The sequence below is a fragment of the Psittacula echo genome (assembly GCF_963264785.1).
Source record: "Psittacula echo genome assembly, chromosome: 3".
Classification (NCBI taxonomy): Eukaryota; Metazoa; Chordata; class Aves; order Psittaciformes; family Psittacidae; genus Psittacula; species Psittacula echo.
The window spans coordinates 125,801,263-125,813,854 of record NC_137736.1 but is presented as its reverse complement, the minus strand read 5'-3'; the positions used below and the strand labels follow the sequence as shown (position 1 = coordinate 125,813,854).

At 51.3% G+C, this 12,592-nt stretch overlaps 2 protein-coding genes across 2 annotated transcripts in view; one reads left to right on the top strand and one right to left on the bottom strand.

Annotated features, from left to right (window-relative positions):
- The window catches only part of GDPD5 (glycerophosphodiester phosphodiesterase domain containing 5), a gene marked incomplete at its 3' end in the record, with an annotated part of 116,627 nt that extends 112,740 nt beyond the window's left edge, over window positions 1–3,887 (top strand). Inside the window, exons 14-15 of the mRNA XM_080612895.1 lie at window positions 2,955–3,067; window positions 3,772–3,887. Of these exons, the coding sequence (XP_080469021.1) occupies window positions 2,955–3,067; window positions 3,772–3,887 (229 nt within the window). The remainder of the gene's footprint in view (window positions 1–2,954; window positions 3,068–3,771) is intronic.
- A 4,318-nt stretch (window positions 3,888–8,205) lies between these two features.
- Window positions 8,206–10,898, bottom strand: LOC308219044 (uncharacterized protein; the record flags this gene model as incomplete). Its single annotated transcript, XM_080613581.1, has 2 exons — window positions 8,206–8,291; window positions 10,430–10,898. The coding sequence occupies 2 exons, from the start codon at window positions 10,896–10,898 to the stop codon at window positions 8,206–8,208; spliced, it is 555 nt and encodes a 184-aa protein (XP_080469707.1).
- Between the last annotated feature and the right edge of the window lie 1,694 nt (window positions 10,899–12,592).

Genomic DNA, 12,592 nt, shown 5'->3' with positions numbered 1-12,592 from the left:
TCACCCAGTGTTTGATTTTCTGCTCCCCTTGGAGGGAAGCGCTGTCACTTTCCTGCAGTAAAGCCTTCACCGTGTCCATACTGGGACCAAACTCTTCACGTGTTTCCTTCTCCATTCCTTCCGCTGTGTGCCATGGGGTTGGATTCCTGAGGACTTGGCTTCTCCCTGTCTGTGCTTATCTGCCCCTTTCCCTCTGCCCACCCATTGCCTCAGGGGTTGGGGTTGACCATCTGCATTGCCTGCTCCATAAGATTCCTTGGACTCAGCATTATGTCCTCAAAGCACCTCCCCAAAGCAGGACCTGGCTATGGGGCTGAGCTGAGCCCTTCTATGGGTACAGGGAGGTTGGGTGTTTTCCCCTTTTCTCCTCCTCTTTGCTCCCTGGCTTATGGATAAGGAGAAGACAGGCATGGAAGAGTTGGGCAGGCTTTAGGCAAGAGCATTGCAGGATGGGGACTCTGGTTGCGGCTGGCTTGGCTCTTTGCTCGCTCCATCTTACCACCTTGGTACCAAACAACCCCATTTTCTCCCCTCTTTCCCACCCCATTTAGCATCTCCCCTCCAAAGCAAGGGTCCAGCCGTGGCCCTAACACAGTGTGTGCTGTCTCTGTGTTGTTGTCCCAGTATTTTTTAGTCTGTTCCCACCCCGTGTCCGTCTGGTCCGCTTTGACGCCAACCTCCCAGAACAAGACCTACCTGCTGTCTGTCTGGCCTTTTTGCACGCTGCTGTCCTAAACGTGGCCGATCACAACAGAGCCCAAGGGGGTAGGAGAGGTGCTGTTTTCTCTTAAACAAGCTTTCTTGGAGACCCAAAGGCTACTGAGCACAGCAGAGGGTATTTCATATGGCGGCGATTGGAGTTGCGTTGTGGTTAAATGTACTGGTGGCTCTTCTAAGGTGGTATTTTGAACTACCGTGGGGTTACCCTCTCCTAGCTTGGTCAATCAGAGCAATACACCCCTATGAGAAGTCATTGCCCCCTTGTATGTGTTTAACTGCCCTGGGTCTCACTGCAGCCACCATGGGAGAAGGAGAAGAGGAGAAAAGTCCTTGGTCCCTGCACCCCTTTGAGGCTGAGCTGTCTGAGCCTCAAAAAGGCCCATGTCCTCCATGGGACATCTAGGACCTATGGGCAGGAGATCATCATGCCTTTAGGCTACGCAACCCAGCCTAATGCTGAAAACCCTGATGTGGTGGGCAAAGAAAAGACTCATAGCAATGTCTTGATCCTGATTATAGTTTAAGGAGCGGCTTATCTCATGAGGTCCTATGCACTTGCAGCCACATTGAGCTTAGAAGGATCTACCTGCATGGGACACTAAGGGCAAAAATGGTCTTCCAGGTCAAAGTGGTTCAGTTTAGGTGATGACAATAGAAGACAAATACTGGGGAGGTTATTTTTAGTTATACTTTAATGTCTTTGCCTCCTTGTGTTTCCTCTGCGTTGCTTCTGTCTGTGGGTCTGTGACTTGTGTTGTGTTGCCATCCCACCCCTTCTTTTCTCCGTAGCAGAACATCCGCCTTCATCTGTACCCCACTCAAAGCCTGATGGTGCAGTGTCACCCATGGGATTTGGGAAGGGGATGGAAACCCCATGGGACTGACACCAGCTAGGTCTTCCTCGAGGAAGTGCAGAACCTCTTTTGTGGCTGTTGCTTTGTCAGGCTGATGCTGTGGATCCAAACTGGAGATGTGTGGGGTTTCTCAAACCCTCTGCTTCTGGGGGCTGGGGAGGGAGTTAGAACTTTAAGAGAAGGTGGTTGTGACCCTTAAAATAAATCATAGAAGTAGTTTGACAAATCACCTCCTTTTATACGGGAAGCCACTAGATGGTGCCAGAAGATCAGAAACCCCCTAAACCACCTTAAATCCCTGCTGTTTCTTCATCGAACAGCGTCATAGCATCCCTGGCTGTGGCAGGGAGAATGGGATTTACCTGAAAGCCTTCCTCGGTGGAAGGAGGATGAATTGGTTGGGGTGTGGGCTATGAAAGCCTGGCTTAAACAGCATCCCTTTGCAATGGGATCTTGGGAATGAATGGCTGCGTTATCTGAGCCCACCAAGCCCTGTTCTCCCCTATTGCAGCAGCTTACGCTCCCGAGGGTCTGCAGCTGAGGGTCTGCTACAGGGGTGCTCTCAGGCTGAAAAACAGCTTTAAAAGCAAAATGCTCCTTAAATTTGCTGCCATTTCTTGGTGCTATCAGTAATGTTCTTTACACACATTCAGTAGCGAGAATAAAAGTCTGGCTAATGTTAAGTCAAGCCAAGTTCCCACCAGCCTCATATTGTTCATGGGGTGGAAACTTAGGTGATGCTGAGTTTCATCAAGGCTGTGGTTTGTAGCAACACTGAAGTAAAGGCCTAACATTTGGGGACACTTAAATGACACTTAAAGGCACTGTATGTGACCAGCTCCCTGCATTGGGACTGCTTGTGCTTCCCTGCAGAGCAGCTCGTGATGATGTCTCTGCTGTGTCTCAGGTTTGAGACCTTAACTTGTCTTTGAGCTCTCTTCTGCACAGAATGGTTTGGGTTGGAAAGGACCTTAAGATCATCCAGTTCCAACCCCTTGCCGTGGGCATGTCACTCAGTGAGGAAAACATCATGGTTTCTTGGTTTGATGTCTTGTTCTCTTCCCATTTTCCAACCTGAAGAGTCAAAATAGCCCTCCCTCCTTTGGGCAGATAGATAGGTGACGTGATAGGGGCTTGGGGTATCTGCAGTCCTTGGTGGAATTAGGGTGCTTAAGTTGGTTAAAGATGACCTGCTTGTATGTCTGTACCCCTCTGAGATAACATCCTCATCTCTAAACATCCTCTTACCATGCGGGGTTGTGTAGGCGCAAGGGAGCAAGGGGTCTGGGGGACTTGGTCTCTACGTTGGTGGCCACGTGCACGGAGGATGCTCCTGTGGTTGGGGGGACCAGTCTCTGATATCTCCCTCTTGTCTTGCAGGTGGCGCTTCGGAAGCATCAGGACCTACAACCCAGAGCAGATCATGCTCAGCGCTGCTGTCCGCCGGTCCAGCCGGGACGTCAAGATCATGAAGGAGAAGCTGATCTTCTCAGGTATGGATGGGGCTGGCCAGAGCCCTTTGCTCCATCACTCAGCTGACACCCTGCTCTCTGCTGGTGGAGGAGGTGGTCTTGATATGGGTGTCATCTCCTGCTGAAGACAGGGGGACTGGACTGACCCTGCTGCACTGGACCACTTGCGGGATATGGTCGTGGTCATTCCAAACTAGTCCAGGTCTGAGCACTGATTTGCTTAGAAATCCTGCATTTTAATTCCCAAGTTATGCCATGCGGCTCTTACAATCTTGCAAGGTCTGAAATCAGAATCAACCAGGTTGGAAAAGACCTTTAAAGATCATCGAGTCCAGCCTTAACCCCAGCACTGTCAAGGTCACAATTAACCCATGTCATTAAGGGCCTCGTCTACGTGGCTTTTGAACACTTCTAGGGATGGTGATTCCACCACTTCCTTGGGAAGCCTGTTCCAACACCTGACCACCCTTTTGGTAAAGAAAATGCAGAGGTAGGCTCCAATTTGGAGGCAGACCCTGTTCAGAACTGGTTTTGAACAGGTGCAGTGTAATTAAACCTGAGGTTAAATCTCTGTAGCATCAGATGAATCCCATATGCTGCAATAGCATCGCTGCTCAGCGCTTCAGTTTCCCCAGCATGGGGTACCTCCGGGTGGTGGTCACTTGGTGACCTGGTGGGATTTGCATCTCTCTGACCATGTCCCTGCTTTCTCATTGCCTCCCCAGAGATCAACAGCGGCGTGGAGACCACGGATGAGCTGTCTCTCTGCTCCGAGAATGGCTACGCCAACGAGATGCTCACCCCCACGGACCACCGGGCCACCAAGCTGCGGATGAACTGAAGGGCTCCGGTCCAGCCCTTGGCACGTGGCATCCCCTGTGCTCACTCCGGCAGCGAGAGCCGTGCTCTCCTGCTTGCTGCGGGATGGGAACCCGTGAGGAACTGCTGGTTGGGCAGAGACCCCTTCCCATACCCCATCACTCGCTGCTCCACCTCCCTGGTTGTGAGGTTGGGGGGCTCCTTTTTGTAAATATGTAGAAAATCCGGACATTTTTGTGTCTCCCTTTTGGGTTTTTGAGTGTAAGTTTTCCAGGGCATGAGTGGAAATTCCGTGTTCATTAAATCCTCAACCTTGAACCTTGACCCGACAACCTAAATCCTCTTGCGGGGACGGGGGGGCTTTGGGATACCCATGTTGGATGTGTCTCTCCTTTCTCCCCCTTGCCCTGCTGCATTCCTTCCCTTGGTGCAGCGACTGTGTAGCTGAATGTTGTGATGTTCTTGTGAAGTGTCGTTTTGTCATGGGTCTTCTCTTGATTTCCTTCCCTTTCCCCCTTTCCTGGGCAGTGAAGTTTTAGCTCTAACGCAACAAGAAGCTGTTTGGAGGAGAGAAGCTTTCCTAGGAGAGGAGATAGCACTCAGAGCCAGGGAAGGGGTTGCACTGACTCAGTCACTTGGGCTTCACACTTTCTCCTTATCCCATCCTCCTTTCCCCAAAGCCTGGGTGCTCAATGATGGCTTGCAATAAGCAATGCCATGGGCACCATCACCACGCGGATCTGGCTAAAGTGCCTGCCACTCCAAGTGGCATCTGCAGTCGCTCCTTGCTTCCCTGTCCTTGCACCCACATAGGAATAGGAGGTGACGGTGCAGTGCGAGCTTCCCCTTCTCCAGGCCAAGGAGATGCCCATGGGTGAAGGAGCTGTATATAGTTTGGAAGGTGAAGCAGTCCCAGAGTGTAACTTATTCCTGCAAGGAGACCTTTCCTCCTTGCTTTACAAGCAGGATCTTTAGAGCTGCATGTTCTTGTCCTCCAAAGGAGCGATGGTCTTGCAGCGGATGCTGACAGGCTCAGGAAGGTGAGAGCTCTCATCAGTGTGTTTCCAATGCAAAAGGCTTTAAACCAAACTCCTAAACTAGAGGTTAAAAGAAACCAAGTAAATGACAACTGAATTTTATCCCCTCCCTGAAACAGCTCAAGGGCAGCTTCAGCTCTTGGAGACCTTCAAGTCCTCATGGAGAAGAGCCTGGTTTTGGGTCACTTTGCTGTTCATACAGAGCCGGTTCCCAAGGCAGCTGAAGCCAGCTGGAAGGCTGCTGGAGCTGTGAATGGGTCTTGGCTTGGTCCCCGTGGCCTTTTGGTCTTGGGTTGCTTCCTTCCTCGCTGCATCTTGGTCAAAGCAACGTGAGAAATCCCATTGAGGTCAAGCTGCCTTTGAAGCTTGGCGTGCTCTGCCTTGAAAGCAATGGGACCATCAAAGCCGTTCACCATGGAGGGAATGGGAGCTGAGCCTTCGGGTGCTGGCCAAGCTGGGAGAAGTCACCTTGCAGAGGAGAAGGTGGTCTTGGGGATGCTAATGTGCATCACATTTGATACCCAAAACAGGCTTGGAAGGGGCAAGAATAAGCCACAATGAAAGGAGCTTTGAGCAGTTTTGGCAGCACTGAACTGCTCTGTCTGAAGCTGTACTCAAGTAGCATTTTGAAACCCTGAAGTCTTGGGTTTAGTATGTAAGAATTGGGGGCAAAAGTGGTCAACTTATCTATGTAAAAGAAAAATACCCCTATAGGTAATGGATAAATATGGATTGTGATGCTTTAGTAAGCAGTGCAAATCAAGACTTTAATTCTCTTGCACCTCCCCTGGATTTACATGAATGTAAGTGGAGTAAGACCCTGGTCCATGCTCTTACTTTCCCCAAATACCTTCCTTCTCTATGGTACTCTGAAAACCAGTGTGGTTTTCTTGTGCAGAACTGCAAGGTTTTGGTGGCTTTGAAGGTGTTTGAGAACAAAGCTGCTTCTCCCTTTAATGTGGTGCTGTCTGAAACATTCCTGGTGGATTGTCATTGCCAAGTGAGAGATGTTTGATCTCAGCATCTGTTGATAATCCCCTGCATGTTCTGTTTTTATCCTTGGACATGACATTATTGAGAAGCGCTTCAAAGCTTGGAAGTGTTAAAAGCAATCCAACAAAGACTTAAATTCACTGGTTCCTTTCCTTGTTTTAAAGACAAGACCTGAACTTCATGCGTGATGCACTGACCGTTGCCATTATCATCCTCAGTATTTGGTACCTTTTTTAACAAAAAAGGATGATACTTTTGGGATGAAAATAGAGCTAGACCAACACAAACTCTGCGATGCTCTGTGAAATAAACTGTCAGTATTCCCCTGCCAGCCTGTGGTGATGTTTTGTGTTCTGGGATCGCTTGTAACGTGGTGATGCCTTGATCTTCATGCTGTTGGTTCTGCTATATGGGACCTTCATAAAGGTCTGCCCAGAGGGAGGGGTGGCGATGCATCCTGAGTGGTACAGTTATATTGCATATCTTCCCGATGGCACAGAGCTGAGTGGTGCAGTTAACACGCCTGAGGAATGGGATGCCATCCAGATGGACCTGGACAAGCTTGAGAAATGGGTCCACGTGAACCTCATGAGGCTCAACAAGGCCAAGTGCAGGGTCCTGCACCTGGCAAATCCCAGCATCCATACAGGCTGTGGGATGAAGGAATTGAGAGCAGCCTTGAAGAGAAGGACTTGGGGTGTTGGGTGAGGAGAAGCTCCCCATGACCCGGCTTCAGTGTGCGCTTGAGCCCAGAACCCCCCCGTGTGCTGGGTGCACCCCCAGAGCGTGAGCAGCAGCTCAGGGAGGGGATCCTGCCCCTCTGCTGTGCTCTGGGGAGACCCCCCCTGCAGCCCTGATCCAGCTCTGGGGCAGCAGCACAAGAGGGACGTGGAGCTGTTGGAGCGAGGCCAGAGGAGGCCATGGAGCTGCTGCGAGGGCTGGAGCAGCTCTGCTCTGGAGCCAGGCTGAGAGAGCTGGGCTGGGGCAGCCTGGAGAAGAGAAGGCTCCTGAAGGGGAGACCTGAGAGCAGCTCCAGTGCCTAAAGGGGCTGCAGGAAAGCTGGAGAGGGGCTTGGGACAAGGGCCTGTAGGGACAGGCCAAGGGGAATGGCTTTAACCTGCTCGAGGGGAGACTGAGATGAGCTCTTAGGCAGAAGCTGTTCCCTGTGAGGGTGCTGAGGCGCTGGCCCAGGGTGCCCAGAGAAGCTGTGGCTGCCCCATCCCTGGCAGTGTTCAAGGCCAGATTGGACACAGGGGCTTGGAGCAAGCTGCTCCAGTGGAAGGGGTCCCTGCCTGTGGCAGGGGTTGGAACTGGAGGAGCTTTGAGGTCCCTTCCAACCCAAGCTGTTCTGTGATTCTTTGGTTCTCTCCCATCCCGGTTCTTCAAGACAGTAACTGTAAAGCAGTCATGTAGAGAGAGGACAACTGTGCAGACCTGAGCTGTGAACAGTAAATGTAGAACAACTTTTCGGTGTCTGTGGCCACATGGGGACAATGATGCACCCACAGAGCCCAGGAGGCAGCAGTTTTAAACCAAAAAATGCTTTAAAAATGGGAAGCAATGTATTTCTAACACACGTTATGTAAGTCATGGCCCCAGGGTGCAGTGAGAGCCACAAGCCATAAGCAAGTTCATGGCGCAATAAATGGCTCATACAGCCATTAGCACTTATTAAACACAGGAGTCCGCATGCATGGTCCTGCTTGGGAATTCCCTGAGCTGGTCTTTGCTAAATACAGCTATTAAGGGAACTTTTGCTCTCTTTGGCTTATTCTTTCCCCAGTATCTGTTCCCAGCGGCATGCAGAGAGTGCTTTGGGTGAGAAGGGGATCATGTCTGGGTCAGTGTGGGGTTGTTCTTTGTTAAGCATCTGTTTCCTCCGGCCCCTCAATGGCTGCGTGTGACTGATAGGCTTGGATTTGCCTTAATCCCTTCCAGCTATCTCCCTGGTTGGTGATGGGTACTCAGTAGTGTGTCAGACATTCGACTGGCTTTGGGGCTATCATTGGAGTGTTACATATAAAAGTGCCCTAGGGGAAGGGGTAGAGCTCCTGATACTGACACTATTGAATAATCCCTAACTGGGGGCTGTGGTTGCTGTACCCTAGAGAAAGATACTGAGCAGCTGAAAGGAGGGAAATGAGAGGCATGTAAGCTGTGTCTGCTACTCAAATAAAGGAGCTGAGGATTGGTTGCTGGCTTGAAGCCCACATGGCTTGAGACAGCCAACACTGTACTGTTTAACTCTTTTTCTTCCTTTCTGAACCTGCCCTTATGTATAAGAGCTTAGTGGTACAGCTGGGATAGTCCTCATGGTGTCTGGAAACCTTTCCAGCCCTTTACATTTGGCAGTTGCGGTGCTGGGGTCCGGGAGGTGATGCTGATGTGACCATATCCTAGGCATACACAGTTATCTGCCATCAGAAGGGTCTTACGAATATATATCTACCTTATGAATATCCTACCCATAGGAAGACAGGCTGAGAAAGTTGGGGCTGTTGAGCCTGGAGAAGAGAAGCTGCGTGGAGACCTCAGAGCAGCTTCCAGTGTCTGAAGGGGGCTGCAAGGATGCTGGGGAGGGACTCTTCATCAGGGACTGCAGTGACAGGACAAGGGGTAACGGGTTCAAACTGAAACAGGGGAAGTTCAGGTTGGAGATAAAGAAGTTTTCCCTATGAGGGTGCTGAGGCACTGGCCCAGGGTGCCCAGAGAAGCTGTGGCTGCCCCATCCCTGGCAGTGTTCAAGGCCAGGGATATATATGTTATATATGAAATATAACAAGGGAAAGTGTAGAGTCCTGCATCTGGGCAGGAACAACCCCAGGTTCCAATATAGGTTGGGGAACGACCTGTTAGAGAGTAGTGTAGGGGAGAGGGACCTGGGGGTCCTAGTGGACAGCAGGATGACCATGAGCCAACACTGTGCCCTTGTGGCCAAGAAGGCCAATGGCATCCTGGGGTGTATTAGGAGGGGGGTGGTCAGTAGGTCGAGAGAGGTCCTCCTTCCCCTCTACTCTGCCTTGGTGAGGCCGCATCTGGAATCTTGTGTCCAGTTCTGGGCCCCTCAGTTCAAGAAGGACAGGGACCTGCTGGAGAGAGTCCAGCGCAGGGCGACAAAGATGATTAAGGGAGTGGAGCATCTCCCTTATGAGGAAAGGCTGAGGGAGCTGGGTCTCTATAGTTTGGAGCAGAGGAGACTGCGGGGGGACCTTATTAGTGTATATAAATATATAAAGGGGGAGTGTCATGAGGATGGAGCCAGGCTCTTCTCAATGGCAAACAATGATAGGACAAGGGGTAATGGGTACAAACTGGAACACAAGAGGTTCCACTTAAACTTGAGAAGAAACTTCTTCTCAGTGAGGGTGACGGAACACTGGAACAGGCTGCCCAGGGAGGTTGTGGAGTCTCCTTCTCTGGAGACATTCTGTCGTGGTTTAAGCCCAGGCCGTAAATCAGAACCATGCAGTCCACTACCCCCCCCCCCACCTTTCTTCCCTCCGCTCCTGGAGGGATGGGGAGGAGAATCAAAAGAATGCAGCTCCTACGGGTTGAGATAAGAACAGTTTAATAACTAAGGTATAACACAAATCACTACTGCTACCACTAATAGTAATAATGATAAAGGAAATAACAAGGAAGAGAATACAACCGCTCACCAACCGGTACCTCACCCCCACCCCGCAGTGATCCAGCCCTTCCAGGAACTCTCAGTTCTACATCCTGCGCATGACGTGCTATGGTATGGAATACCTCTTTGGCTAGTTTGGGTCAGGTGTCCTGTCCCTGCTTCCTCCTGGCTTCTCCTCCTCCCTGGCAGAGCATGAGACTCACAAAGTCCTTGGTCAGGGTAAACATTCTGACCAGCAACTGAAAAACATCGGCTTTATCAATATTTTTCCCAGGCCAAAAGTCAAAACCACAGCACTGCACCAGCAGAAAAAAATGACTGCTACTGCTAAACCAGGACAGTATCCACCCCTTATTCCATACCATTCACGTCATGCTCAGATCCCACATTTTCAATATACCATCTCTTGTAACAGTCTTTCAGAGCAGGAGAGGCCCATTGCAAAGTCCACCCCTCGATCATGAGTCCATCTCTATGTTGCATCTCTGCCCTGATGGCCTGAAGTGTCATGGGCCCATCAGGCTCAAAATAATTCACCCTCCCCTGCAGCAGTCTCTGCAACTTGTCGTCGGGGACTCCACACAGCTGCCTTCCATCTCCGACGCTTCCAAAGCACTGGAGGGGCCCAGTGGATTAGATACTCGCCCATACTGTCCCACACACCATGACACTGATGACTGTCCAGCCTTGGGGAAAACCTCTCGGTCCCCTTGTATTGTCTAAACCCAGACAAGACCCAAACCTGACTCTGCTTAACTCTCGGGATCAGACAAAATGGTCGTGGGTAGAACACACTCTGTGTGTGTGCCAACATGGTGATCCCCATCACAATCAGCAGGCAGGTCCCAAGGGTACCCAAAGGCCATTCAAAACCTTCAAAACTCTCAAATGCTGCTGCTGTACTTGTCACTGGGGCTGGTGCAGCTGTTGTGCTTGCCGGCTCTCTCACCACCAGCTTCTCTTTTTCCGAGTCCAGATCTTCCTCCTCTGCCTTGCTGGAAAGCGCTGCGGGGTCTCCTGCATCCTCCTGGGGCTCAGGCTCACGGGGCTCGGCAGACGGCTGCTGGGGAATGCTCTCGGCCGCCGCGGGGCTGGGCTCGGCCGTGGGGCTCGGCTCCTCCGCCGCCTCCTCCCGCTGCTCCGCGGCCGCCTCCTTCCCCTCCTCGGCAGCCGCCTCCTTCCTGGCCTCCGGCCCCGCTCCCGCCGCCGCTTGGTCCCCGGGGACGCTCTCCCGGGCCGCTTCGGCCGCCGCCGGCTCCCGGGGCCGCTCCCCCTCGGCTCCTCGCAGCCTCACAAAGACGGAGGCGAGGATGAGGGCCAGGACGGTGAAGAGCAGTGGGACGGCCAAGTACAAGTCCACGGCCACGTCCATCCCGCCCTGCTGCCGGAGCCCCCCCGTATCGCAAGCCATTACCATAAAGTACAATGAAACAAGAACCTTAGCCCAAGGCCCACACTTGATAAACACTAACACAGCAAATACCGGCTCCAAGCAAGCTACGACATACAGAAACTGTGACATCAAAAAGAACAACTTTGAGAGCCCATAAATCAGCATTGTGCCTCAGTCAGATCTGTTGTTATCTCAACCCTTCCTGCCCCACGTTGGGCGCCAAAAAAGAACTGTCGTGGTTTAAGCCCAGGCCGTAAATCAGAACCATGCAGTCCACTACCCCCCCCCCACCTTTCTTCCCTCCGCTCCTGGAGGGATGGGGAGGAGAATCAAAAGAATGCAGCTCCTACGGGTTGAGATAAGAACAGTTTAATAACTAAGGTATAACAGAAATCACTACTGCTACCACTAATAGTAATAATGATAAAGGAAATAACAAGGAAGAGAATACAACCGCTCACCAACCGGTACCTCACCCCCACCCCGCAGTGATCCAGCCCTTCCAGGAACTCTCAGTTCTACATCCTGCGCATGACGTGCTATGGTATGGAATACCTCTTTGGCTAGTTTGGGTCAGGTGTCCTGTCCCTGCTTCCTCCTGGCTTCTCCTCCTCCCTGGCAGAGCATGAGACTCACAAAGTCCTTGGTCAGGGTAAACATTCTGACCAGCAACTGAAAAACATCGGCTTTATCAATATTTTTCCCAGGCCAAAAGTCAAAACCACAGCACTGCACCAGCAGAAAAAAATGACTGCTACTGCTAAACCAGGACACATTCAAAACCCGCCTGGACACATTCCTGTGTAACCTTATCTAGGTGTTCCTGCTCTGGCAGGGGGATTGGACTAGATGATCTTTTGAGGTCCCTTCCAATCTCTAACATACTGTGATACTGTGAGACTGTGACACAGGGGCTTGGAGCAAGCTGCTCCAGTGGAAGGTGTCCCTGCCCATGGCAGAGGTTGGAGCTGGATGAGCCTTAAGGTCCTTTCCAACCCAAAGCATTCTATTTCTTTTCTAATCATTCTATGATTCTTTCTCTGCTGAAGCCTTAGTATGATGCAGTGAGCAGGAGCTTTCAAAGTTCAAATGCAATGTGAAAGGTCTAGTGATGATGTGAACTGCAACAGGAGGCTGGAGGCTGGTTCCTCTTCTGGACTCTTGGTTCAAGCAACCTCTTCTTGGCTGAAGCTGCTGACCAGGTTTCAACCTCAGTGTGAGTATTAACCTCAGGTGAAACAGGAAACTAAGTTGGGCTTTTTCCCTCTCTTAAACCTCTTCCTTCTGGACCCTGTTTCTGTTCTAGTTACTTCTCTGCCCTTACTCATCTACTTGGCTGTCCCGCTTCATTGTCTTCTCCCGGAGACTGGTGCCTGCCTTTCACTTCTGCTGCCTGGCTGAGGGGGAGAAGAGGGTCTCCTGACTCTCTCCATGGCAAGGTGGAGCCTTGGATGGTGGTGCCAGGAGCGCACAGACAGCTGCCCTGGATAGGACGTGTTTCCTTCTCTTGGGCGTGTGGTGGGGAGGTACAGACCACAGTGTGATCATCTCCATCGAGATGTTTCCGTAGCATCCTTTACTTGACTTACCCAAAACTCTATTTTACGTTTCCTCTTATCCTTGCTGTTCTTCTTTCCTTGTTTTCTCTTCAGCTTAGCTGCATCCTTCTCCTT